We start from the raw sequence: 24,843 nt of genomic DNA on the forward strand, positions 1-24,843 counted from the left end.
CTGGCTTGTTTGTTTTTAATGAACTACGTTGCATTTTTCTTGTATTTCGTTTGTTTTTTTTTAAATATAGTTCACACACTTATACCAGTACTGAAACCTTATTGGCTCCCTCGACAAAAAATATAAGAGAAAATACAAGAATAGAAAATAAAGTAGTGTCATATAGGAGTTTGATTTGTTTGCACACAGACGCTTTGGTTGTGTTGCATTCATTAATTCATCTGTCGGGCGAAGTATCGAAAAATTTACATAAATGCTTTGCTTGCGTGCCTACGCTTTGACAACCCCAGGCGAAAAACAATGAATCGCCGTACGTTATCTTTGCTTTGAAGCGACCAAAGCGTTTATATAATTTTGCCCTTATGCATTTGTGTAAACAGCTTTAGAAGTGAAATGTTTCCATGTTACACGTGTGGCGCTTTATATTTTGACTCTAATTTAAATAAATTTTGCTTTCCGTATTTTTCCGCATTGTTGCAGGCTACAAATCTTTTAGTATTCTTATTTCCGCGGAAATATATGCAACTATTTCATCTGTAAATACGACAAAGTTTTATTAAACTATCAAATGCAACTCAGCTTGAAGTACCCTTACGTACCAAAAATGCAACTCTAGACCTGAGATTTGCCTCAGGGGAGCGAGGCTGTTTGTAGTTTTGACGTTTATCGCTTAGCTGACACACTTGTATAGGTACACTATGGCGCAGTACGATTTTGACATTTGTCCATCGAATTTACAAAAACAAAGTACATGGAATTTTTATTTAAGTTTGTAGCTATGTCACCACGCTGCCACCTTGCATCGTTCCGCCACGGTTCCAATGAAGCGTGGATCAATTGTTTTTGCATTTGCATGTTAAATTTATTATTTGAATAATTTGGCATAATCATACAATACATACTAAAAGAACAACAAGCAAAATACGTGCTAGGAGATTTATTTATTTGAGTAATATGAGTGAAAGAAGGCATAACTGTATCAAAGAATATGCCATCAATGAAAGTATTTGGAAGTCAACTTCATCAACAGAATCCGAAAAAGCAGCAGCATGGTGACGGCAGCTACTTATATCGGGCGATCCGATGCAGTAAGCATAAGAAATAACATTTATTTGTGGCAATTTTTTGCAGCTAATATCTATACATTTTTAGTGAATTACCAAGCACCGATACTTATGACTTACTACAGCGGCATTACCGCCGCTTAGATACGGATTGTCTTCAAAATTATCGGAAGCAAAGAATTGAGTCTGTAAAGACACTTTTTAAGAGAAATAAACACGTTGAAACAAAAGAGAGTATATTTAAAAGCGATGCTAATTTATTTGATTGCAATGATTTTGAGCCACCATGCCGCGGTTATTACGAAAGTTGCAAAACACTAGAAATAACAAAAGATGATTTGAAAAGGTTTGTGCAACTAAATAAATTTGAGCAAAATGAGTGCACTGATGTCGACATGCCTATCAGTTCAAAAGGTAGCATGTCACAGTTTTTGCAACCACAAAAACAGAAACAATTTCGAAATTCTATGGAAGCAACGGAAAGCGAAAAACTGGATATTACAACTGCAACTCTCAGCGAAACAAATCCGTTCCAAACAGCGCGAGAAATGTTAATATCTAATACTTTCAAGGTACAGGTTTATCTAGAAACTTTATGGTAATAGCCTAGTTGAGGGGTCGACTGCTAATACGCTACCAAAAATATCGAGAGGTGTCAATCGACGCGTTTTGACATCAGTATTAATTTTAACTCGTTCAAAAGATATTAACGAAAAACCGAAAAATGACCCGTGGGTCCTTCCGAAACCGGGTGTGGGATCCATAGTATTTTTGTGCAGAAACCTTCCTGCGTTTCCGGCCTTCGGCCTCGCTTATAAAAATTACCCTGGGTGGGTCCAACGCCGGTTTGGAGACCAAAACTATATTCGCGCAAAACACTTATGTTCACAATTTTTTTTTGTGGGTACTAAAACATTACAACAACCACATGAAAATCGCCAACTTCAACTGAAAATATCTCCGGACAGAGATAAAATGTTTCTTTTCCGCCTTCGGATTATTGTTGTCGAGGTCAATACGCGTCTTTTGACACCTCTCGACATTTTTGGTATCGTATTAGCAGTCGACCCCTCAACTAGACTTTTACCAACTTTATTAACATTTTTATTGCAAATATTTACGTACCGTGCTCAGACTAGAATAAATTAAAGCAGGATAATAATACGCCATATTTTCGGCCGCAATGAGATAGAAATACCATAAAGCTATACCCCAGCGGGTTAGGGGGATAGAATATACCCGCGGTAGGTATGCCTGTCGTAAGAGGCGACTAAAATACCAGATTCAAGGGGTTGTGTAGCGCATCCTTTTCAGGTTGCCAGCGCAATATATAGCTTCTCCAAACCCAATTGTCAACCTTCTATGGAAACTTGGTGGTGGGGAGGGAGAGATGGTCTGAAGGTTTAATATGGCCACATAAATCGTTCCCGAGATGGTCGGGCTAGCACCTTAATGGTGCTGTGGTACCGGAGCGTACCGGATCTGTATCCGGCAAAGGACCATCACATCGATAACACTCCCCAAAGCCTTCGGGGAGTAACCTTATCGCAACAACAACAACAACCATAAAGCTGTATGTGCAGGCTCCTTCCTGGCATTTTTTGTATAACTGCCTTTTTTCGACTTTTTTTTAATTTCCCGCTCTCAAGTTGCCGTGGAAAGTTTACTGCCGGTAGATAACAAAAACATAACCTAACACACAAGCACTACCCAAACCTGAGAATTGTAGCGGATTAAACTGCTAACCATCGAATTTGTTTTGGCTAGATAACGGGCTTTTGTAGGGAAGGCGATGAATAGCACTTATTGGAACAAATTGAAGCGTCCGATGGAGGGGTTAATGTTCAACTGTACGCAAGAAAAGATTGCCCTATCTTCGCCTAAGTCCCATGTGAAAAAAAGGACTTAGGCGATTATTTATTGTGGCCACAGAGATATTCCTTAACAGTCCTTATTAAATATAAACTCAATATATTTTCAGTTGATAGGTAGGTCGTTTTTGAAACAAATTTTGCGATATGGTGTTGAATTACCTCCGCAAGCATCACAAGCAGCCGTAGCAACTTTTATCACGCTATAGTAGCCTTGGCGGCAATAACAAGAACGTTCGCCTCGGGAGATCTGGGTATGTGTATCAAAGAATTTTTATTTTTATTTATTTATTTATTTATTTATTTGTTAGTCTACAAATTTTACAATCAATCAGACTAAATATGAATGAATGAATGAATGAATATAAATGGGTATTACAGTGTAAAATTAACAAGCATACATAGTGAGCAAAATTATATTATAAAATATGTATATACATATATTATTGAGTCAGTTGTTGGACTGTGATGCCGAGCAACGGAATTGATTATCAGTGCTGTCGGAATGGACGTGATTTCGAGCAGCTGATGTATATTTAACACACAATAGTAGGGCTGCGATGTGTGGGAGGTTGGAAAGGACGTGATTCCAAGCCACCCGCCCAAAGTAACTATTGATTATTAGTGCTGTCGGAATGGACGTTGTTGTTGTTGTTGTTGTTGTTGTAGCGATAAGGTTGCTCCCCGAAGGCTTTGGGGAGTGTTATCGATGTGATGGTCCTTTGCCGGATACAAATCCGGTACGCTCCGGTACCACAGCACCATTAAGGTGCTAGCCCGACCATCTCGGGAACGATTTATGTGGCCACATTAAACCTTCAGGCCATTCCCTCCCTCCCTACCCCCAAGTTCCATGAGGAGCTTGGGGTCGCCAGAGCCTCGTTTGTTAGTGAAACAGGATTCGCCGCGGACAGGTGAGGTTGACAATTGGGTTTGGAGAAGCTATATATTGCGCTGGCAACCTAAAAGGTTGCGCTACACAGCCCTTTGAATCTGGTATTTTAGTCGCCTCTTACGACAGGCATACCTACTGCGGGTATATTCTGATCCCCTAACCCGCTGGGGTTCGGAATGGACGTGATTTCCAGCAGCTGATGTATATTTAACATACAATGAGTAGGGCTGTGATGTGTGGGAGGTTGGAAAGGACGTGATTCCAAGCCACCCGCCCAAAGTAACTATTGATTATTAGTGCTGTAGGAATGGACGTGATTTCGAGCAGCTGATGTATATTTAACACACAATGAGTAGGGCTGCGATGTGTGGGAGGTTGGAAAGGACGTGATTCCAAGCCACCCGCCCAAAGTAACTGAAGCAGGTAACAGATTTAGTTTAACATGTGATTTTGAAAGTTATGAGTTCAAGGCAGTGAGTATATATTTTTTTATACTGTAAAGTGTGTCGCAAGTATCAATATTATTGCAGTGATTATTGAAATCTTGACACAGACAACGAAGAGGTTCATGCATTTGAAAATTCGATCTACATGTATTTAAATATAGCGGTTGGAAATACCGAGAGGGCCTAAAAGGGACATTAAACATCACCTCGCCAAGCAGAAATGTACTGTTTATCATCCCCCTTAATAGTTTTACCATAAATAAAACGCCAAGCATCTCCCTACGGCTCTGTAGTGAAGGCAGCTGTAAAAGTTTTAACCGGCTGCAATAGGGCGGTAGGTTCCTTGATGGATCCCAGGGCAAATGATTTAAAGCAAAGAGCAAAAATTGCTTCTGGACCGATTCCAATTTTTCGCTATGAACCTGATAACGCGGGTTCCAGATAATGGAAGCATATTCCAATATAGGTCTTACTAACGATAAAAAAAGAGTTTTAGTGACATAGGGGTCATTGAATTCCTTTGACCACCTTTTTACGAAAGCCAAAGTGTCTCTAGCCCTATTCACTCACGATTCGATATGTAATTTGAAGTCCAGTTTAGGGTCCATTATAACGCCAAGATCAGTAAAGTTTGTGACTTGCTTAATGATATAATCGCCTATCATGTACTGATAGGTTTTAAAAGATTTCCTCGTAAAACACATAAACTTGCACTTCGGTAAATTTAGTGACATGACGTTCACGTCACACCACTCAACCAGATTATTCAGATCCAATTGAAGAAGTGTCCTATCTTCAGGTGCGCGAATGGGCATAACCAGTTTGACATCGTCAGCGTACATCAGCGGTATGCAGCGCTTCAAAACATTTGGGAGGTCATTAATGAAGAGCAGAAACAACACTGGACCAAGGTGACTGCCCTGTGGAACTCCAGAAGATACATTGATGAATTCAGACAAACAATTGTTAAACACAACGGTTTGCTTTCTACCTACCAAGTACGAAGAGACCCAAGAGAGAAGCCATGATGGAAAACCCAATCGATCGAGTTTTAGTAGGAGTAAGGAATGGGAAACTTTATCAAACGCCTTACTGAAATCAGTGTAAATGACATCAACTTCGCAGTTCGTCCTTAAGTTATTGGATACGAGGGTTGTGAACTCCAACAAGTTAGACACAATGGACTTACCCCTGCAAAAGCCATGTTGTGACAGGTCCACTGCCGAAGATACTGCAAAAGCCAGTTGATTTGTGACAACTGATTCAAATAGTTTTGGAATAGCACAAAGTTTGGCTATTCCTCTATAGTTTGTGACACAAGATCTACTCCCACTTTTATAAAGTGGTATTATAAACGACTCCTTCCACTTCTTAGGGAATATCCCTTGCCTCAAAGAGGCATTAAATAAGCAGGTAAGGGGTTGACAAAGAAATTGAGCGCAAATTCTGAGCATAACAGATGGTATTTCATCAGGTCCACTGGAGTAGGAAATTTTCAGACTTTCCAGATGCCTTAGTACCTCATCTGTATGAATCTATGGGATACCTACTGAGTTAAGCGAAGGTAACATGTATTGACAATCCACCGGAGGGGAGTCAGGGATAGTCGAGTAGGTAGGTAGGTTGAACTGGCCGGTCCATGAGGACCTCACATAGACTGATTGAGTCCGTAGTGTTACCAGAAGTTTGTTTTAATGATCAAACTGAAAAACCCTATCAAAAACCAGGACATAAGTTATAAAATAACTCCGTCCTCTTGGCAAATACTAGAAGCTTCCTAGGACTTAAGCCACTTGCTGCTTCTAGATCTGACAGCTGTATCACTCCTAATAGCTGGAGTCTTAGCCTGGCAAGTGCAGGGCACGAGCACAGAACGTGCTCGATCGTTTCCTCCTCCAACCCGCACTTCCTACATCTGCTATCACTGACCAAGCCTAGTTTCAAGGCATGTGACGCCAGCAGGCAGTGTCCAGTCAGAATACTCGTCATGAGTCTACAGTCCTCTCTTTTTAATGATAGGAGCAACTGTGTTAGTCTAAGGTTGTAAGACCTACACATAATCTTCAACACTTTACAGCCCCGCGCTTGAACCCACGCCTTTCCCGCTTGATCGATCATGTGCACCTCTCGACTTCGCTTAATCTCGCCCAATCTAATTGGAACATCTACGGAGCAAGCTTCAAGGGATGCGCCCTTTTTAGCTAGTTCGTCCGCTTTTTCATTCCCATCTATTCCCATATGCCCTGGGACCCAATATAGATGTATGCTTCTTCCTGTCCCGATTCTCTCCAGAGACTGCTTACACTCTAACACGCATTTAGATGCTGTGCTATGCGAGATTATTGCCTTAATTGCTGCTTGACTGTCAATATAAAAGTTAACACGGTTGCAGCTTAAACTATTCTCTTCCAGGGTTTCTACTGCTTTGGTTACGGCTAATATTTCCGCTTGGAAAACGCTACAGTAATCCGGCAGACTGTAGGATCTGCTTATTTCCGGATCAGCGCAGTATACCGCAGACCCTACTCCTTCAACTACTTTGGAACCATCGGTGTACACATGTATCGCCTCGTCCGCCATTTGCGCACCCTTGCGCCAACCGTTCACCTCTATTGTGGCCTTAAGATCTCCCTCGAAGCGCAGATAGGGAATCATGTAGTCTGTTCGTCTTGTGATTGATGACGCTATACTACTATGGCCATATGGTCGGCGCTCAAGCTGCCCCGAAGCACCGAGCCTGGTTGCGGTCGTTAACGCTTTGTTCTTTGCTACCAGGTCTACAGGTGGGATGTGCAAAATGGCATACAGTGCAGCCGTCGGGGTTGTTTTCAGGGCTCCCGTAATGCTAAGCATCGATAGCCTGCATACCCCCTCTAATTTTTTGAGGTATGTTGTTTTTTGTGTGGCTTTCCACCAAACAAGAACTCCATAGTATTGAATAGGGCTTACAATCGCTGTAAAAACCCAATGAGAAAGAGAGGGCGATAGGCCCCACGTACACCCCAGCATTCTTTTACATGCATAGAGTGCCGTTGAGGCCTTCTTGACCCTCTCTTCCATGTTGAGCTTCCATGACAGCTTACTCTCTAGGATGATTCCCAAATATTTTGTGCAAGGTTTCTCCTGTAAGGTCACCCCTCCTAACTTAGGCCTGGTCCAATTTGGGACCTTGTACCTCTTTGTAAACAAGACCATATCCGTATTCTCCGCATTGACTTTCAATCCGACATTAGATGCCCAGGTATGAATATCGCGAAGCGCCCGATCCATCAAAGAACTAATCGTTGGAATGCACTTTCCACTTATGATAATTGCAACGTCATCTGCGTAAGCCGTAAGTTTTAAGGGTCCCTCATCGAATTGCCTGAGCAGTTGGTTGATGACCAGCGTCCACAGCAGAGGTGATAGCACCCCTCCCTGCGGCGTGCCCCTGTCCACTGATTTCGTGGCCTCGTACAATCCCCATTGTGATGTAATATTTCTGCATTTAACATGCAGCCGATCCATCTGATTAAGGCAGGATGTACTTTAATGTAATTAAGACCATCCATAATCGCCCATTTTGCAACATTATTGAAAGCCCCGGCAATGTCCAAGAAGACTCCTAGAGCATACTCCTTATATTCCAGGGATTTCTCTATGCTTATTACCACCCTATGCAATGCGGTGTCTACCGACTTGCCTTTGGTGTACGCATGCTGTGTTGTGGAGAGCAGCTTTTCATCCACGTTGGGCTTTATGTACACATCTATCAGCCTCTCAAAGGTTTTGAGCAGAAATGATGTTAAGCTAATGGGTCTATAGTCTTTGGGATACACGTGACCGATCTTCATCGCCTTTGGTAGAAAAGCTACACGAGCTGTTCTCCAAGAGTGCGGTACATGATTCAGTCGTATACACCCATCGAATATTATTTTAAGCCATTCCACGACCGCCCTACTTGAGACTTGTAGCATGGCCGGGAATATAACATCTGGGCCCGGCGATTTAAACTTAGAAAACGTCTTCACTGCCCACTCGATCTTGGTATCGGTCACCAAGCCCGGCACTACTAGCTCCGTGATCGAAGTGTGAGTGATGTCTGCTGGCTCCTCTAAACCGTCTCCCGATGGGAAATGTGAGTCGAGAAGCACCTCAAGGGATTCCTCACTATTACGTGACCATTCCCCGTGCTCTTTCTTTATTAGTCCCTGGACTATGTTTCCCTTTGCTAGGACTTTTTTCAACCGTGCTGCTTCGCTGGAGCGCTCTATGTCCGTACAGAAACTTTTCCATGAGTTTCTCTTCGCCCTGGTAATTTCACGCTTGTAGATCCTCAGTAGATCCCTGTACTCGTCCCGACACGCTTCGCTTTCCGCGGTCTTTGCGAGCTTAAACATTTCTTTTAACTGTCTTCTTAGAAGACTCAGCTCATTGCTCCACCATGGCGGCTTTGCTTTTCCTCTGAATCTTCTTAGAGGGCAAGCTTTGTTATACGCAGTCATAAGCGTCCTTGTTAGGAATTCATTCGACTCCTCCAGTTCCTCTACATTAGCAACCTCTTTGGGTTGTCCCAGTTTTGCTTCCACATGTTTCTGGAATTTAGTCCAGTTCGTTGACCTAGGGTTTCTAAAGGTTCTTCCCTTCTCTACCCTCTTTAGGGGGATGTTGAAGCTGATATACGCATGGTCGGAGAAGGATGGTCTATCAAGAACCATCCAATCATACCTTGATATATCACGCTCGGAGCTCACCAGTCGAGTAATTAGATTTAAAAAAGTCAGCAAACATATTTGCAATCTCGGAGTCAATACTGGAAATCCGATCGTTATACTTCATTACAGAAGGAAACCCTTTAATTTTTCTTTTGGAGTTGACGAAGGAATAAAATGTTTTTGGATTGGAAGAGATCCGATGCTTAATCTTCATCAGATAATTCTTATAGCATCTTATCTGTAGCCTGTTGTACTTAAGGCGCAAGATGGAGTATGCAGCATAGTCACTTATAGAGCTAGATAATTTGAAACGCTTGAAGAAGCGTGTTTTTTTGTTTTTTAGATAATTAAGTTCTCTAGAGCTCCAAGCAGTAGCTGGAGATGCTGAGGAGGTTTTGGAAAAAGGCACACATTTGAGGAATATCGCATGTAAAACGTTGGTGAAATGGACGGAGCTCGCTTCAATATCTCCGTCGTACTCAGGCCACTTTATTTTAGAGACTTCGTCGATTAGTAAAGACCAATTGGCCTTTCTAAACAGAAACCGGCGGGAAGACGCATTCGGATCGGTAGTATACCGCACGGGTAAGCTAAGACAATCCAGGTAAATTGAAAGTGCTGGATGATAAACATCCTCAGGCAATACCACTGGATCACATCGAGTAACAGAACAATTCGATGTGTCGTCTGAAAAAATCAAATCAAGATATTTGCCAAATTTATTATGAATTCTGTTAAGTTGATAAAGACCAATGTCTGCAAGGTCATTTAAAAACTCGTAGAATACAACATTACAAGCAGTGGGAACTAGCATTCCGTCAATAAAATTCCACGACACAAAGGGCAGCGCTTCCCAAGGCAGTCGGTTCTATGTACCGGAGCGACTCGGGATTTTTCCCGACCAAGGACTGTCATTTCAGTGTAACCCCATTTAATTTGTTTCGTCCCTCCCACAAATTGTCATCCTCCCAGCAGCTCCTTGCAGCAGGACTGCTCCATATTCTCTTGCTCCGGGAAGGTATCGAATCCAATCCGGGTCCGTCTCCTGACCCCGGTCCTGAGAAATGGTTTTGCTGCATCTGCCGGAAAAGAATCTTTTTAGGACGGTCATACTCTATTCAGTGTGTCTCGTGTAAGGGATGGTTGCATCGGACAGGTTGTTCTGGGCTTGATCCCAAAACCCGACGTCCACGTAACTTTTATAAATCTTTTGTGGCTCCTTGCTGTTCACGCCCAAGGGCGCCCCGTAGTCTACGTCTAAGCGCCCCCCCATTACCTTCCAGCAGCCCCGCTGCTCAGCAAGCCACAACAAGTACCCGCTGCTGCTCGCGCCTTACGGCGCCAACAACTCAAACAGCTGCTACCACTCATAACTACAATCTTCGTAGTAGAGTCGGAAGCAATGCTGAGCAACAGCCCCTGCCCCCGTCTTCTCCCCCCTCTTTTCCGGCAGCAATCGTGTAGGTCAGGGAAACAGACTCTTAGTCCCTACCTCCGTTTGCACCGTTTGCCAGCACAGAATATATATGTTTGCGACATCCGCCCAATGCAGCTCCTGCCTTGGGTGGTGCCACTTTCCTAGATGTTCTGGTCTCCGCGACGGCAACCCCTCGACGGGTTTCATCGCGCCATGTTGCCAGGTCGCAAACCCAAATCATCCGGGTACCCCAATGCTTGCCCAAGGACGCCCTGTCCCAGGGCCACAACAGCAATTGCGTCCTGGCCTTCCTCAACCCAGGCGTAGTCACCCATCACTTACCCCCAGAGTGGCGACGTCTCCCCTCATGCACTTCAGAATTCTGCAGTTAAACTGTAATGGACTAACTGGGAAGATTACGGAGATAGTCAATTTCATGAAGCGGCACAACATCCGCATCGCTGCGATTCAAGAGACTAAACTCACAGCACGATCTGCATTGCAGACCTGCTCTGGGTATAATGTCCACAGAAAAGATCGCGAGAGCGGAAATGGAGGCGGCCTCGCGTTTATAATACACCACTCTGTGCAATATCACATATTTGATCCTGGCATCGACCGCAGGGACAACGTCTTAGAACGTCAAGGCCTATCTGTCCGGTCAGGCGATGCAAACCTAGAAATCATCAACATCTACATCCCCCCTGCCACCTGTTGCCCCGGTGGATACCGCCCTAATATCAGAGCCTTACTCACTGGAAACAATTGCATTATTTTAGGCGACTTCAATGCCCATCATGATCTATGGCATTCAAATTTGCGGGCGGACAGTAGGGGCGAGATGTTGGCGGATCAAATAGAAGAAACGACGTTCTGCACAATAAACGGAGACGCCCCCACACGTATGGTAGGAAGCTGTCACAGTTCGCCAGATATCTCAATCGTGAGCGCAGAACTCGTAAACTGCGTCAACTGGCAGCCGATGGTATCATTGGCATCCGACCACCTGCCTATACTTGTTTCGCTCGAGCGTACCGCCGACTTCATCGTCACCGAAAAACGCACTTTCATAAACTTTAAAAAAGGAAAGTGGGAAGAATATAAATCCTTTACAGACAACCTCTTTGCTGCCCTCCCTATCCCGACTGATGCCCGCCAAGGGGAGCGTGCCTTCCGCAAGGTCATTGAATCCGCCTCGGCACGTTTCATTCCCGCCGGGAGAATTCCCGAAATCCGGCCCCACTTCCCGGCGGAGGCCGCAAACTTAGCGAGAGAACGTGACCTTATAAGGCAGCTTGATCCAGGCGACCCCCAAATAAGGGATATAAACCAACGCATCAGATTGCTTGTGGATGAACACAAGCGGGCGAAATGGGAGGAGCACCTAAGAGGTTGTAACCTCTCTACCGGTGTGGGTAAACTTTGGTCCACCGTAAAGTCCCTATCGAATCCGACTAAGCACAAAGACCAACTTTCCATCGCCTTTGGCGACAAAGTGCTGTCGGATGCGAAAAAATGCGCGAGCGCTTTCTGCCGACAATATATAATGCATTATATGGTCGACAAAGTTAGACGGAGGGCCAACAGACACGCACATAAACACAAATTCAGCGCGTCACCAATCACCATCACCGCTAAAGAGGTTGAGGACGCCATTGGTCGCGCTAAACCATCCAAAGCAGTGGGCCCAGACGGCATAGCCATGCCGATGCTTAAAAGCCTAGGGAAAGAGGGTTTCAAATATTTAGCGCAGGTCTTCAACCTGTCTCTTTCCACCTTTGTCATACCCGAGAAATGGAGAATGGCCAAGGTGGTCCCGCTACTAAAGCCTGGTAAACCAGCTAACATAGGAGAGTCGTATAGTCCGATATCTCTCCTATCGCCAGTAGCAAAGACGCTCGAAGCCATTTTGCTCCCTTATTTCCAAGCAAATTTGCAACTAGCCTCCCATCAGCATGGCTTCAGAAAACTCCATAGCACTACCTCCGCGCTAAATGCCATTAGCACCCAGATAAATTGCGGTTTAAATCAAAACCCCCACCATAGAACAGTACTCGTAGCGCTAGACCTATCAAAAGCTTTTGATACGGTCAACCATGGCTCGTTACTGCAAGACCTGGAAGGTTCTACCCTTCCTCCATGTCTTAAAAGGTGGACCGCAAATTATCTGGGTGGTCGGCAGGCATCGGTGCTATTTAGAAACGAAACATCAAAGCCAAGGAGAATTAAACAAGGGGTGCCACAGGGTGGTGTCCTATCCCCACTTCTGTTTAATTTCTACATATCTAAGCTACCTTCACCACCGGAAGGAGTCACAATCGTTTCCTACGCCGATGACTGCACAGTAATGGCCACAGGCCCAGGCCCACAGATCGATGAGCTATGCAATAAAATAAACGGCTACCTCCCTGATCTCTCCAGTTTTTTCGCCTCGCGAAACCTGGCATTATCACCGACTAAATCTTCCGCGACCTTATTTACAACATGGACGTCCCAAATGTCGACCATTTTGAACATCCACGTCGATGGCTCTACGCTACCGACTGTCCTACACCCCAAAATCTTGGGTGTGACGTTTGATCAGGATCTACATTTTGGTGAGCACGCAGCCGCAATTGTTCCGAGAATTCAGAGCCGTAACAAAATCCTCAAATCCCTTGCTGGCAGTACCTGGGGAAAAGATAAAGAAACGCTCATGACTACATACAAAGCAATTAGCCAGCCGATTACGTGCTACGCGTCACCCATATGGTCGCCAAGCCTAAAAATTACCCACTGGAAGAAGCTACAGGCCTGCCAAAATACTGCTCTCAGAATTGCCACGGGCTGTCTTCTTATGTCCCCAGAACACCATCTACATAATGAGGCGAGAATACTCCCTATCAGGGAAAGAAACGAGATGCTGACCAAACAGTTCCTGTTGAATACCCAGAAACCTGGGCATCCCAACAGACATCTGATTGACGAGCCAGCACCGCCTAGGGGCTTAAGGAGTCATCTCCGTAAGCATTTTGAGGAAATACGGCATCTGAGAACACAGCCGTATGAAGCGAAAAAACACAAGCAGGTCCTTGGTGAACTCCACAAACAGGCCTCGGACCTTTATGCCGGGAATTGCCCGGTGAACCCAGTACTCAAAGTAAAGTATCCAAAACTTGCGGAAGAGGAACGCATACTCCCCAGGGAAACGCGTGTCACTCTGGCTCAACTTCGTTCTGGATACTGCAACAGGTTAAACTCTTACCTATCCAGAATCAACCCCGACATACAAAATGTATGCCCCGCTTGCAATGTGTCCCCACATGACACCAACCATCTCTATAATTGTAATGTGGAACCAACGCCTCTAACACCCCTTTCCCTATGGTCCACCCCTGTTGAAACAGCAAGTTTCCTTGGACTCCCGTTAGAGGATATTGATGACAGTTTGTGATCGGTCGCGTCTATTAGGTGGGGCGAAGCACTGCTACAACAACAACAACAACAACACAAAGGGCAGATTAAAATCGCCAGCCACTAAGACAGAATCAACAGACCTTGACATAGCAAATATAAATTTCAATAGGGAAGAATGTTTTAAGTATATAGAAATATCTGACTGGGGCGGAATATAAGACGCAACAAAATATTTATAAGTAGATAAAAGTTTAACTCGCACGCAGAGGATTTCAACATCAGAAGAATCATCGAAGTACACTTCCTCCTTAACACGCCTCCACCAACTCCGTTTCGTCGGCCTTTCCTAAAGATCTCATAAGAATCTGCTAATATCTCAGAGTTAAACACAGTTGGTTTCAACCATGTCTCAGTAAAAACCAAAACTTCATAACAGAGTTCATGACTACGGAGAAAAGATCAACTAGTTTAGTATTTATACCCCTAACATTCTGATAATAGACGTTGAGGCCATTATGAAAGGTGTCAGACAAATCTATGACTCCGCGGGAATTTCTACATCTTTTCGAAAAAAACGGAAGGGCTTAATGTATACATTACTGGGCCAAAGAGAAGCATTGAAAAGTTTGCTATATTCACTTTCAATCACTCGAACTTTAAAAGCGACTCTCACTAAAGTGTTAATGTCGACATCTCTCTTTACTAATTTAAAACAAGCGACATTAGAAGCAGCAATGCCAAAGTGATCAGAGATGTATTTAGCAATACTCTCCTCAGTGACCGATGGCTTAAATGAGGACAAATGAATCCATTTATACCGCACAAATACATCTAACTCAGCATTGTCATTGCTACCACTAACAACACGCGATTTTTGCGTAATTTCTTTTGATGCACTCTTTCGTTGTCTGTCAGAAACATCAACAGATGGCACATTTGCATTAACTGCGCTAGCTGCAGCATCTGCATACGATACAGTGCCAGTAGAGCGCGACACTGCACTAGTATTTGTCACATTGTTGACAACCATTTGAGCATCAGACTTATTGGAATTATCAGAAGGCACATTTGAATTATTTTTATGATTGTTAGCTTTAGTTGATTTAGATGTGGATGCAGTAGATTTAGTTTTAGATGTAGAATTGGAACTAATTGATGTTGATGTATTTCCAGATGTAGATGTAGTTTTAGACGAATGAGAGACTTTAGAAGATGAGGCGTTTTTAGATGTAGTTGTAGATGTAGATGCAGGCGAAGTAGAAGTTGTCTTTGTAGTAGAACTAGTAGAGAGAATATTCGATGTTTGCGGCTGAGTAATAATAGCAGCAGGCATAGATGTAAGAGTAGTAGTAGGTGCATGTGATGAAGCATTAGCTCTCAGGTTATCGATAGGGAAATTAGAGAACTCCGTGCCAAGCGGGGTAGCGGGAAAATCCATTAGGTTGCTTTGTATTAAGTTGTTGTTATTGGATGCCATGGGGAGAGCAGAAATAAATAGCGCACTATTTCTGACATTCGGACAACCATATGACTCAGCAACATTTAAGTTGTTGTTGATGACTTCAAAGAGTCCATTATATGATTTTTTAAATCATCGAATTTTTTAGACACAGCTTTAGAAATTATGTCAAAACCTTGTTTTTGAGCCACAAGAATAGCGTTCAAAATATTAGATAGCTTGTCCGGCATGTTCACACACTTTTCACACAAGTAAAGCAAATGAGGGTTAGCCTTGATTAGGTTTACTTCATAGTCCGATATACCCTCACTACAGGCTCTGTGGAAAATCCTCTTGCAGAACCCATTACACGGCACTAGACTTTTGTCACCAGTTCTGGAAAATTGTTTATTACACTTTCCACAAAATTCATCCATTTTGGCAATTTAAAGTAAAAGAAAATATAAGAATACGTGAAAATATGAGAGCGATTAAAAACACGTCCGTACGCGGCGATAGGTTAGGACTGAGGTGTAGAACTGGATTTGATTCGATTTAATCATATACATTAACAGTAGGTACAATTTCATATTTATTGATAAAAACGGTCATTGCATTTTTCTTTTACAAATTAAGCTTTACTGGCGCATATTCATAGTAAAATAAAATATTTAATCACTTTAAAAGCTAGACTTAATTTAGAACCATCCACTATGACTATACGCCATTTGTTGGTGGCTTCGAGTGAAAGTAGAAAGATGAAGACATTTTATCATCACCATCAATTGGCGCTTAACAGCCTAGCAGTTTTTGACACCAATTGCAAACACTAAAGGAGATCAAGTCTTCTTGACGGAGGTCTCGCCCTCAGTCTGTTTCCAAATAGGGGTGCCGATAGGAATACTTTCTGTGCTGGAGCTTCTTCATGCATTCCCATAACATGATCTTGCGGTTGGCATCAGGACCATAAATCGTCGGCAGGACTTTTCTCTCAAACACTCCAAAGGGCCATCCCTTCGACTTTAGACTAGCTCCTCATGGAACTAGGTGGTGGGGAGGGGGGATGGCCTGAAGGTTTAATGTGGTCATGTAAATCGTTCCAGAGATGGTCGGGCTAGTATCTTAACGGTGCTTTGTTACCGGAGCGTACCGGATCTGTATCCGGCAAAGGACCATCACATCGATAACACTCCCCAAAGCCTTCGGGGAGTAACCTTATCGCTACAACAAGAACAACAACTAAGAGGGAGATCTCCGCCAAGAAGACTTAATCTCCCTTTGTATTCGCAATCGGAGTCAGTTATGTTGAAACAGGGATAGCTGGCCTGACTTGGTGCGCAACGCCAAAAACTGCTAGGCTGCGTGTCTTCATCTTTCTCCTTTCACTCAAAGCCACCAACAAATGGTGTATAGTCATAGTTGATGGTTCTAAATTAAGTCTAGCGTTTGAAAATTGATAAAATGCTTTATTTGGACAGTGATTATGGGCCAGCAAAGCTAAATTTTTAAAGAAAAATATAATATATTTTCTGATGCTGTTGTTGTGTTAACAGTTCTTGGCCACATTCAATGGACACGACCAGTCACAAATTGTCATCAAAGTCATCTAACGGGAGTCCTAGGAAACTGGCAGTTGCAACAGGGGCGGACTATAGCGAGTTTGGTGTTAGAGATGTAGGTTCCACATTACAATTGAAAAGATGGTTGGTGTCATGTGGGGACACATCGCATGTAGGACATACATTACGTATGTATATCGGGGTTGATTCTGGACAAGTAAGAGTTTAACCTGTTACAGTATTCAGAACGAAGTTGGTCCAGGGTGACTCGAGCCTCCCTTGGTAGTGTGCTTTCTTCTTCTGCAAAGATGTTGTATATTAATAACAGGGTTCACCGCGCACGTACTGGCAAAAGCGTTTACCGATTCTGTGTGCATTTGGCTTAGGGTCTGCTTATGTTTGTTTGTATCAAAAGGCTGTGACGTCTGATCTCGTCATAGAGCTTAAGGAGATGTTCCCTTTACCTCCGTGGAGGCGGGGCTAGATCAAGCAATTGGTGGCTAGGATGCCCTGGTTTGTAACAATGCGACAAAAACTGCCTGTTCAGCATTTCGTTGTACTCTTTAACGTTGAGCACTTTGGCTCATTATATAGGTGGTGTTCGGGGGTCATAAAAATACATCCCGTAGCAGTTCTCATTGCAGCATTTTGACAGGCCTGCAGCCTTTTTCCAGTATGTGCTTTTAAGACCGAGCGACTAAACTGGTGACGCGTAGCTCATGAGCGGCCGGCTAATTGCTTAGTATGTTGTTAATAACGCTTCTTTATCCAGGTGCTGCCGGTTGAGGATTTTGTTGCGGCTTTCTACTTTAGATACTATTTCGGTGGCATGCGCCTTGAAGGTCAGAGTATTATCGAAAATTACCTCTAAGATCTTTGGGTGACTGACAGTCGGTAGCGTAACACCATCGACGTGATTTGGCATCGGTTCAAATAACGAGTTTTAACCGCAACCTATTTCTTGGGGAAAAACAGTCCTTCCAGTAGGCGTTGAAAATCTGGGCCCATTGTAGAAGCAAACCTTTTGGAGAAAAAAAATATTTCTGCAGTCCTTTCATGTAAGGCGTTAATTGCTCCAGGATTTGCTCTTGATACTGAGGTGCATTGGGCAAGCGGCCACCACTTAACTTCTGCTCAAATAAGCTTATATTTTACTTCAGAGTTCTTTAGATTTCACCTTCAACTTTAAAGACAAAGCTTATTTTCTTACCGTTAAGTTCAGTTTAGTCATGCCTTTTTAACGCACCACAATTTTTTCATAAACAGAACGCTCATCATGAAAGTAATAGCAAAGCTTTTTTAACTGATAAAGTAAACACAACAAAAGAAACAACCATACCAGCTTATTTTAATTATGGGATGACAAAAAAGGTATTAGGCACTCGACGAACAGTTAAATCAGCATATGTACTACCTGTGGCGAAAGACTGGTAAATATCTTTTAAAATGATAAACTGAATGTACGTAATGCGCTCTTGTAATTTCCTTATAACATACATATTTAGTGCGGCCACCATTGAAATAAATTCATCGCCACCTATTAACAGTTCACCAACAATTAATTGCTCACCAGAAGTGGTAGATGAACGTTTAACGAATATAGATCCAAAAATGGTTGATTTGATAAAAAATGAGATAATGCATAAATACAAACCGATGGGTATGAAATGTAGTTAATTAATTGTAATATTTTTAAATTTTTAATCTTTTCAATACTGTTTTTCCAATCGTGTACATGTGTAGATTGGAATGATATAGCTGGTCTTGATTATGTGAAATCGATTATTAAAGAAGCTGTAGTATATCCACTTCTACGACCGGATATATTTACGGGCTTACGGCGTCCACCTCGTGGTATACTCTTGTTTGGGCCACCAGGCACTGGAAAAACATTAATTGGAAAATGTATTGCTTCTCAATCGAATTCGACATTTTTCAGTATAAGTGCATCGTCTTTAACTTCGAAATGGGTGGGTGAAAGCGAAAAAATGGTTAGAGCGTTATTTGCTGTGGCTGCAGTATACCAACCATCGGTATATTATATACATATATTTTTAAAATAACTAGTTAAATATTATATATAATTTCAGGTAGTATTTATTGATGAAGTAGACTCGCTTTTATCAAAGCGTTCGGAGTCTGAACATGACAGTTCAAGAAAGTTAAAGGTGAGGCATTGTTGAAGTTTTTAAGAAATATATTTTTTTAGCACCAAAAGTTTTATATGATTATAATAAACCGTTCCCAAGATGGTAGGGCTAGTAACTTAATGGTGCTTGTTACTGGAACGTACTGGATTTATATCCAGAAAAGGACCATTAAGATCACTGACTCTCCCCATAATCGTCATGGAGTGTCCTTGGTGTTACAGGCGTAGGTTCCATATTATAATTGAAAAGAAGGTTGGTGTCATGTGGTGACACATGGCATGCTGGATATACATTACGTATGTCGGGTTTGATTCTGTACAAGTAAGTGTTTAACCTTGGGCCTTATCTTCAAATAACTTGAGACAATCGCGAGGTTAGGTACTCCCAGCACCACAATCGAGCTCAGAGCTTTGATTTTCGCTAGTGAAGTATATGCGATTTCCCCAACCATAGCACTACTAAAAACACTGCTGTCGGCTTACATAAAGCTACAGACCAAAACACACCGCTAACCTTCCCTTCCAACTTTAACTCATCCGTGAACCAGTTGGTCTGGAGTAATGAAAGTCGTTCCAAAGGGAAGTTGTCGGCACTACCATTCAGTACTGTGCTAGGGGGTAATTTGATACCGTAGAAAAACCTGCAAACTTCATCACTGGTGCAAGCTCATTGTTCACACAATATGAAGAATCCGGTTAGTAGACAAATTGTTAGGAAGGATATAGTTTTTATAGGCTCGTAATTTTTGTACAAACGAAAAGCTTGTGGTTTCAAACAAATTTTTAACTCACAAAAGTTCTCTCAACTGAAAGGATGTCGTTTGAAATAGTTGTGAGTAAACGCGTCTCTATTTCATTCCTTCAAATGCTTTTGCTAAAATACCTACTTTTTAAATCATACATCTTTTCTAGAATGAGTTCTTAGTGCAATTAGATGGTGCTGCTACAAGTGAAGAGGATCGCGTACTTATTGTTGGGGCTACAAACAGACCACAGGAATTAGATGATGCTGCTAGGAGACGATTTGCACGTCGTTTATATATTCCCCTGCCTGAAATGGAAGCTCGTATACAAATTCTTAAAAACTTGGTGGCAACTGTTAGCAACGATTTGAATGAAAATAATATACATGAGATTGGTCAGGAAACTGTTGGCTACTCTGGTGCGGATATGGATATACTTTGCCGTGAAGCATCCATGGAACCTTTGCGTTCCATACCAGCCGAACAAATTCCTCATATAGAAAAAGATATGGTAATGAATTTTTAAATAAAAAAAAAACACCATTGTGATTGCACAAAAGCAAATTAATATTTTTTCAGGTGCGTCCAGTAAATATAAGCGATTTTAAATCGGCAATACATAGCGTTCGACCCAGCGTTTCAAAAGATGATTTGGCTCAATATATTCAGTGGAATAAGGAATATGGAGCTTTGCAAAAACCGAAATAATTTTTTTAGAACAGCATTCTTTTCTTTAGTGTTTTTAATTGAGTTGTTGAATAAAGGGTGTTTTCCAAAATTACACAAAAAATTAATAACTTTTAAATTCTTTCTATTCTACTTAAGATTTCCTATTCCGAAAATAAAGATGATTGAAATTGTTGTTATCCATGCGTTGGAACGTAGTATGAGTATATATTAACGCTAATTATGGTATCCGAAGGGTGCGTAGTGTAAATAGATTCGGGACGAAATATACGTCTATACGGGCGCATATGTAGGTTTTTGAAAACATGCGGAATACACGGAACGGCGTATAATTCAATCCGCTTCAGCCAAATTTGTACTAGAAAAGTACCTTTAATAGTATATTAGTAGTAATAATAAATTTGTAAATGCCAACAGGTTGTAGGAGAAATATAGTTCATTTTCTACTAAATATTTCGTGAATTGATAAAGAGTTGTGTTGGTTTGGTCATTCTTTCAGAATTTGTTTGAAGAATGCCGTTAGAATTTTATTCAAAAATACACTATCTCAAAATTTGTTTCAAAAACCCTCTATCATAGTACAGGTTTACAACCCTGCAAAAATCGTGTGACCAAAGAGGATAAATACAATAAGAGCCGTCACTCGTTATTTTTTTGGCATTTACTCGATGTATACTGAGAGGTAGTCGCTACTTTTTTTTTGGGCGAGATGTTTATAAATGTCTTCTATACATTTTCGTGGGGTATTTGTGTTTATTTTTCGACTGTATTTAATTAATTAATTTAATTCTCTTTCCAAAGATCACAGTTGCACAAGGGGCCTACACGGCATGGATAAATACGAGACAATTAAAAATGTCCCTCTCAGAAAACATTCGGCATCAATTGAACACAGCCACACGAATTTTTGACAGGGGTGACGATTTGGAATGAAAATTTATTTATTCATAGGTATTGTGAAATATGTCAGCGAGTACGCCATTTTCCGCGAATTGAGCTGCAGGTCTGTGCTAATTTTGGAGCATTAAATTAAATTAAAATAACTTAGCGATGTTGGATGTAAGTGTTTGGAAAGTGAATTTAATATGTATTTATGTTTGTAGTTGTACAATATTACAAATTCTAATATTTTTCCAGAAAACAATTGTTGCACTTCGTGCACGTCTCCAACAAATGGAATCAACAACACAATACGCTTCGTTGCCTGGAAATCGAGCACAAATGGAAAACCTCAACAGCCAGGTTATCCTCTGCAACAACCACGTGCACCACGTGGTTACATGGGTCAAGTGATGCCACCAACACAACCTGGACAGGCGCCGATGCCCAGTCAACCAGCCGAGCCGGGTTAACCCCCAATACCCGGACACATCCGGACGTCGTGGTTATAATGTATGCTAATACAACTAATATATTTAAAAATTTGCTGATGATTATTTTTGTGTTATTTTCTTTAGGAACCACCTGCACCTGCTACTGGTAAATATCAAAAGCCGCAAATGATTAAAACAGAACAAGTTCGAAGGCAGATATGTGTAACAAAGTTTTACATCATCTGCATACATAAAAACTCTAGAATGTAATATATTGTATTGTATTTTGTATTGTATTTTATTAAACATTTTCCAGATGCATACTTATTAACCTAAGATTATAATATTACATTAAATAATTTCAAATTACTATGCAGCATAGGAAAAGTATATGGCATTTTTTATATTAAAGTTTAACATAGTTCTAAATGCCAGTCCTAGCTTTGGTATATTGTTATACCTTTGGTAAGTCGTTAATGAACAGGTTAAAGAGTAATGAACCCAAATGGCTACCCTGGGGCACGCCAGAAGTTACATCAAACGACTTTGAAAGATTGTTGTTAAAGAAGACTCGCTGAGTCCTATTTTCAAGATAACTTGAAATCCAACTTAATAAAGGCGCTCGAAAACCCAGAAGATCAAGTTTGGTAACTAAGAGCTCGTGATTAACAGAGTCAAATGCTTTACTAAAGTCGGTGTAAATTACATCTGTTTGTTTGCAAACTAAAAAACCATTCATAACAAAAGACGTAAATTCAAGCAAGTTGGTAGTAGTTGATCTCCGATGAACAAAACCATGTTGACAAGGCGATATTAAAGAGCTACACAAGTATTGAAGCTGGTATGTAATTATCTGCTCAAAAGTTTTAGGGATAGCTGAGAGCTTAGCTATGCCTCTGTAGTTCTCAATATTAGACCTGCTACCTTTTTTATTCAAAGGTATAATAAACGATTGTTTCCAAATAGATGGGAATGATGCGGATTCCAGAGACAGTTTAAATAATTTAAAGATAGGCTCTGATAAGCTGACAGCACAGTACTTAAGTACACAACTAGGAACACCATCTGGACCCGGTGAAGATATCGGTTTCAATGCAAGAAGTTTATTAAGAACAGTATCTTTATCAATAAATGGGTTTAAAATATTATTAGAACTTTCCAAGCAATATGGATAAAGATTAGACTGGACACATTGGGATGAATAGTCTTCGAGTGCATTCTGATCGTATATGCCGGTTCTTTTGCATTCTTTTACATGAATAAAGTGCCGTTGAAGCCTTCCTCACCCTCTCCTCCACGTTGAGCTTCCATGACAGCTTACTGTCTAGGATGATTCCTAGATATTTTGTGCACGGTTTCGCCCGTATGGTCGCCCCTCCTAACTTAGGGACTTTGTACCTCTTTGTAAACAAGACCATATGCAACGTCATCTGCGTAAACCGTAAGTTTTGCTGGTCCCTCGTAGAATCCCTTGAGCAGTTGGTTAATGACCAGCGTCCACGGCAGAGGTGATAGCACCCCTCCCTGCGGAGTGCCCCTGTCCCCCAATTTCGTGGCCGCGTACAATCCCCATCGCGATGTAATCTTACTGCAGTTTAACATGCAGTCGATCCATCTGAGTAAGGCTAGATGTACTTTAACGTAATTAAGACCATCCATAATCGCCCATTTAGAAACACTGTTGAAAGCCCCGCCAATGTTTAAGAAGTCTTCTGGAGCATATTCCTTATATTCCACGGCTTTTTCTATGCTAATTACCACCCTATGCAATGCGGTGTCTACTGACTTGCCTTTGGTGTACGCCTGTTGTGTTGTGGAGAGCAGCTTTTAATCCACGTTGGACTTTATGTACACATCTATCAGCCTCTCAAAGGTTTTGAGCAGAAATGATGTTAAGCTATTGGGTATATAATCTTTGGGATACACGTGACCGATCTTCCCCGCCTTTGGTAGGAAAGCTACGCGAGCAGTTCTCCAAGAGTGCGGTACATGATTTAGTCTTATGCACCCATCGAATCACTCATCTCGGGAAAAGCCGGCGTGCACCTCCGAGAAAGTCGGAGTCTTAGCGTTATCTCCCTTTGGCTTATCTCCTACTTCCGTAGTTGGAACTTCCCTCTGACTCGCAGCCTTCGAGGTAGTTGCTACCTCGCTATTGGGCCCATCTGTCTTACAGCTTTGGGCCTACTTGTCTTGTCTATGCGACTGCCCTGCCTCGCGGCTCTGGAACTGGGTCCTTTCTGCCTCTTGAAAGCAGGCTTGTCGCCTTCCGCCGAACGTTGCCTCTTCATTCTACGATTCGACGTTTCTTCCTCCTCGTACCAGTTGCAGAACCGAGGGTTTCTAGCAGCAAACCTTTTGAACTGCCTTCGACCTACTTCTACCTCCTCATGAGCCCATTCCAAGCGCTCGCTCTCCACTTCTGTTGGGTCGACCACTGCTCCCAGGCGTTGGACAATTCTGAGTGCTGCACGGTACTGCGAGAGAGCTCTTTTACTTCCCCTGCTCCGTACCCTTCTCCACTCTTCTACTCATTTCTGTGCTTTTCCAACACGGAGTTCATTGAATCAGCACAACTCTCGCTCGCCGAGTCCGACGCATCGCTTAATGCGTATTCGTCTTCCTTGGCTTGCGACTCAGTCCTCTTATCATCCTCCTTATTACAATTTGGTAAAGAGTCGTTCATCTTGGTCGTACGACCACCAGACCAACAAGGCGGGCTCAGCGGTCCAGTATTATATACGCGGAAAGAACCGTCAGCCACAGCAGCGCCCCTTACTGTGGTAAGGCCATCAATACTTCCCGAGGTGGTGCGGTATCGGGAAGGCTCCGTTCGAATACAGCCAAATTTATCCCCTGGCTGCAAATTGTGTAATAGGCACGGTCCGCATAACACCCTGGATTAGGGGGTTGGCAGTTCTTGGTCACCGACATCCCGCCGCCCTCCTATGAGGCAAAATGGCGTAGATGCCAGTCCTGAACAGGTCCGCCTCATAGTCTGGCGCTATGGGGATCGGCTAAGCCCTCACACCAACGACGAGGTGCCTACCCTAGTGAGGGAGAGATTGGGGAGATAGCTGTTTATTTTATTACAAAGCTCATCGATGTAGGAAACAATTGCATAGGTGTAGAAGCAATAGTGACTCCTTCTGGTGGTAAAGGTAGCTATTG

General features: G+C 42.4%; 1 protein-coding gene across 1 annotated transcript; it reads left to right on the forward strand.

The window, feature by feature from the left end:
* The first annotated feature begins 683 nt into the window (after positions 1-683).
* On the forward strand, positions 684-20,477 carry Fign (Fidgetin). Its single transcript, XM_067789580.1, has 8 exons — positions 684-1,088; positions 1,153-1,636; positions 18,047-18,210; positions 18,286-18,440; positions 18,524-18,813; positions 18,871-18,948; positions 19,842-20,183; positions 20,252-20,477. The coding sequence occupies exons 1-8, from the start codon at positions 1,084-1,086 to the stop codon at positions 20,378-20,380; spliced, it is 1,647 nt and encodes a 548-aa protein (XP_067645681.1). The 5' UTR covers positions 684-1,083; the 3' UTR covers positions 20,381-20,477.
* Positions 20,478-24,843: the final 4,366 nt, after the last annotated feature.

Source organism: Eurosta solidaginis, chromosome 5 (assembly GCF_040869045.1).
Source record: "Eurosta solidaginis isolate ZX-2024a chromosome 5, ASM4086904v1, whole genome shotgun sequence".
NCBI classification, from domain to species: domain Eukaryota; kingdom Metazoa; phylum Arthropoda; class Insecta; order Diptera; family Tephritidae; genus Eurosta; species Eurosta solidaginis.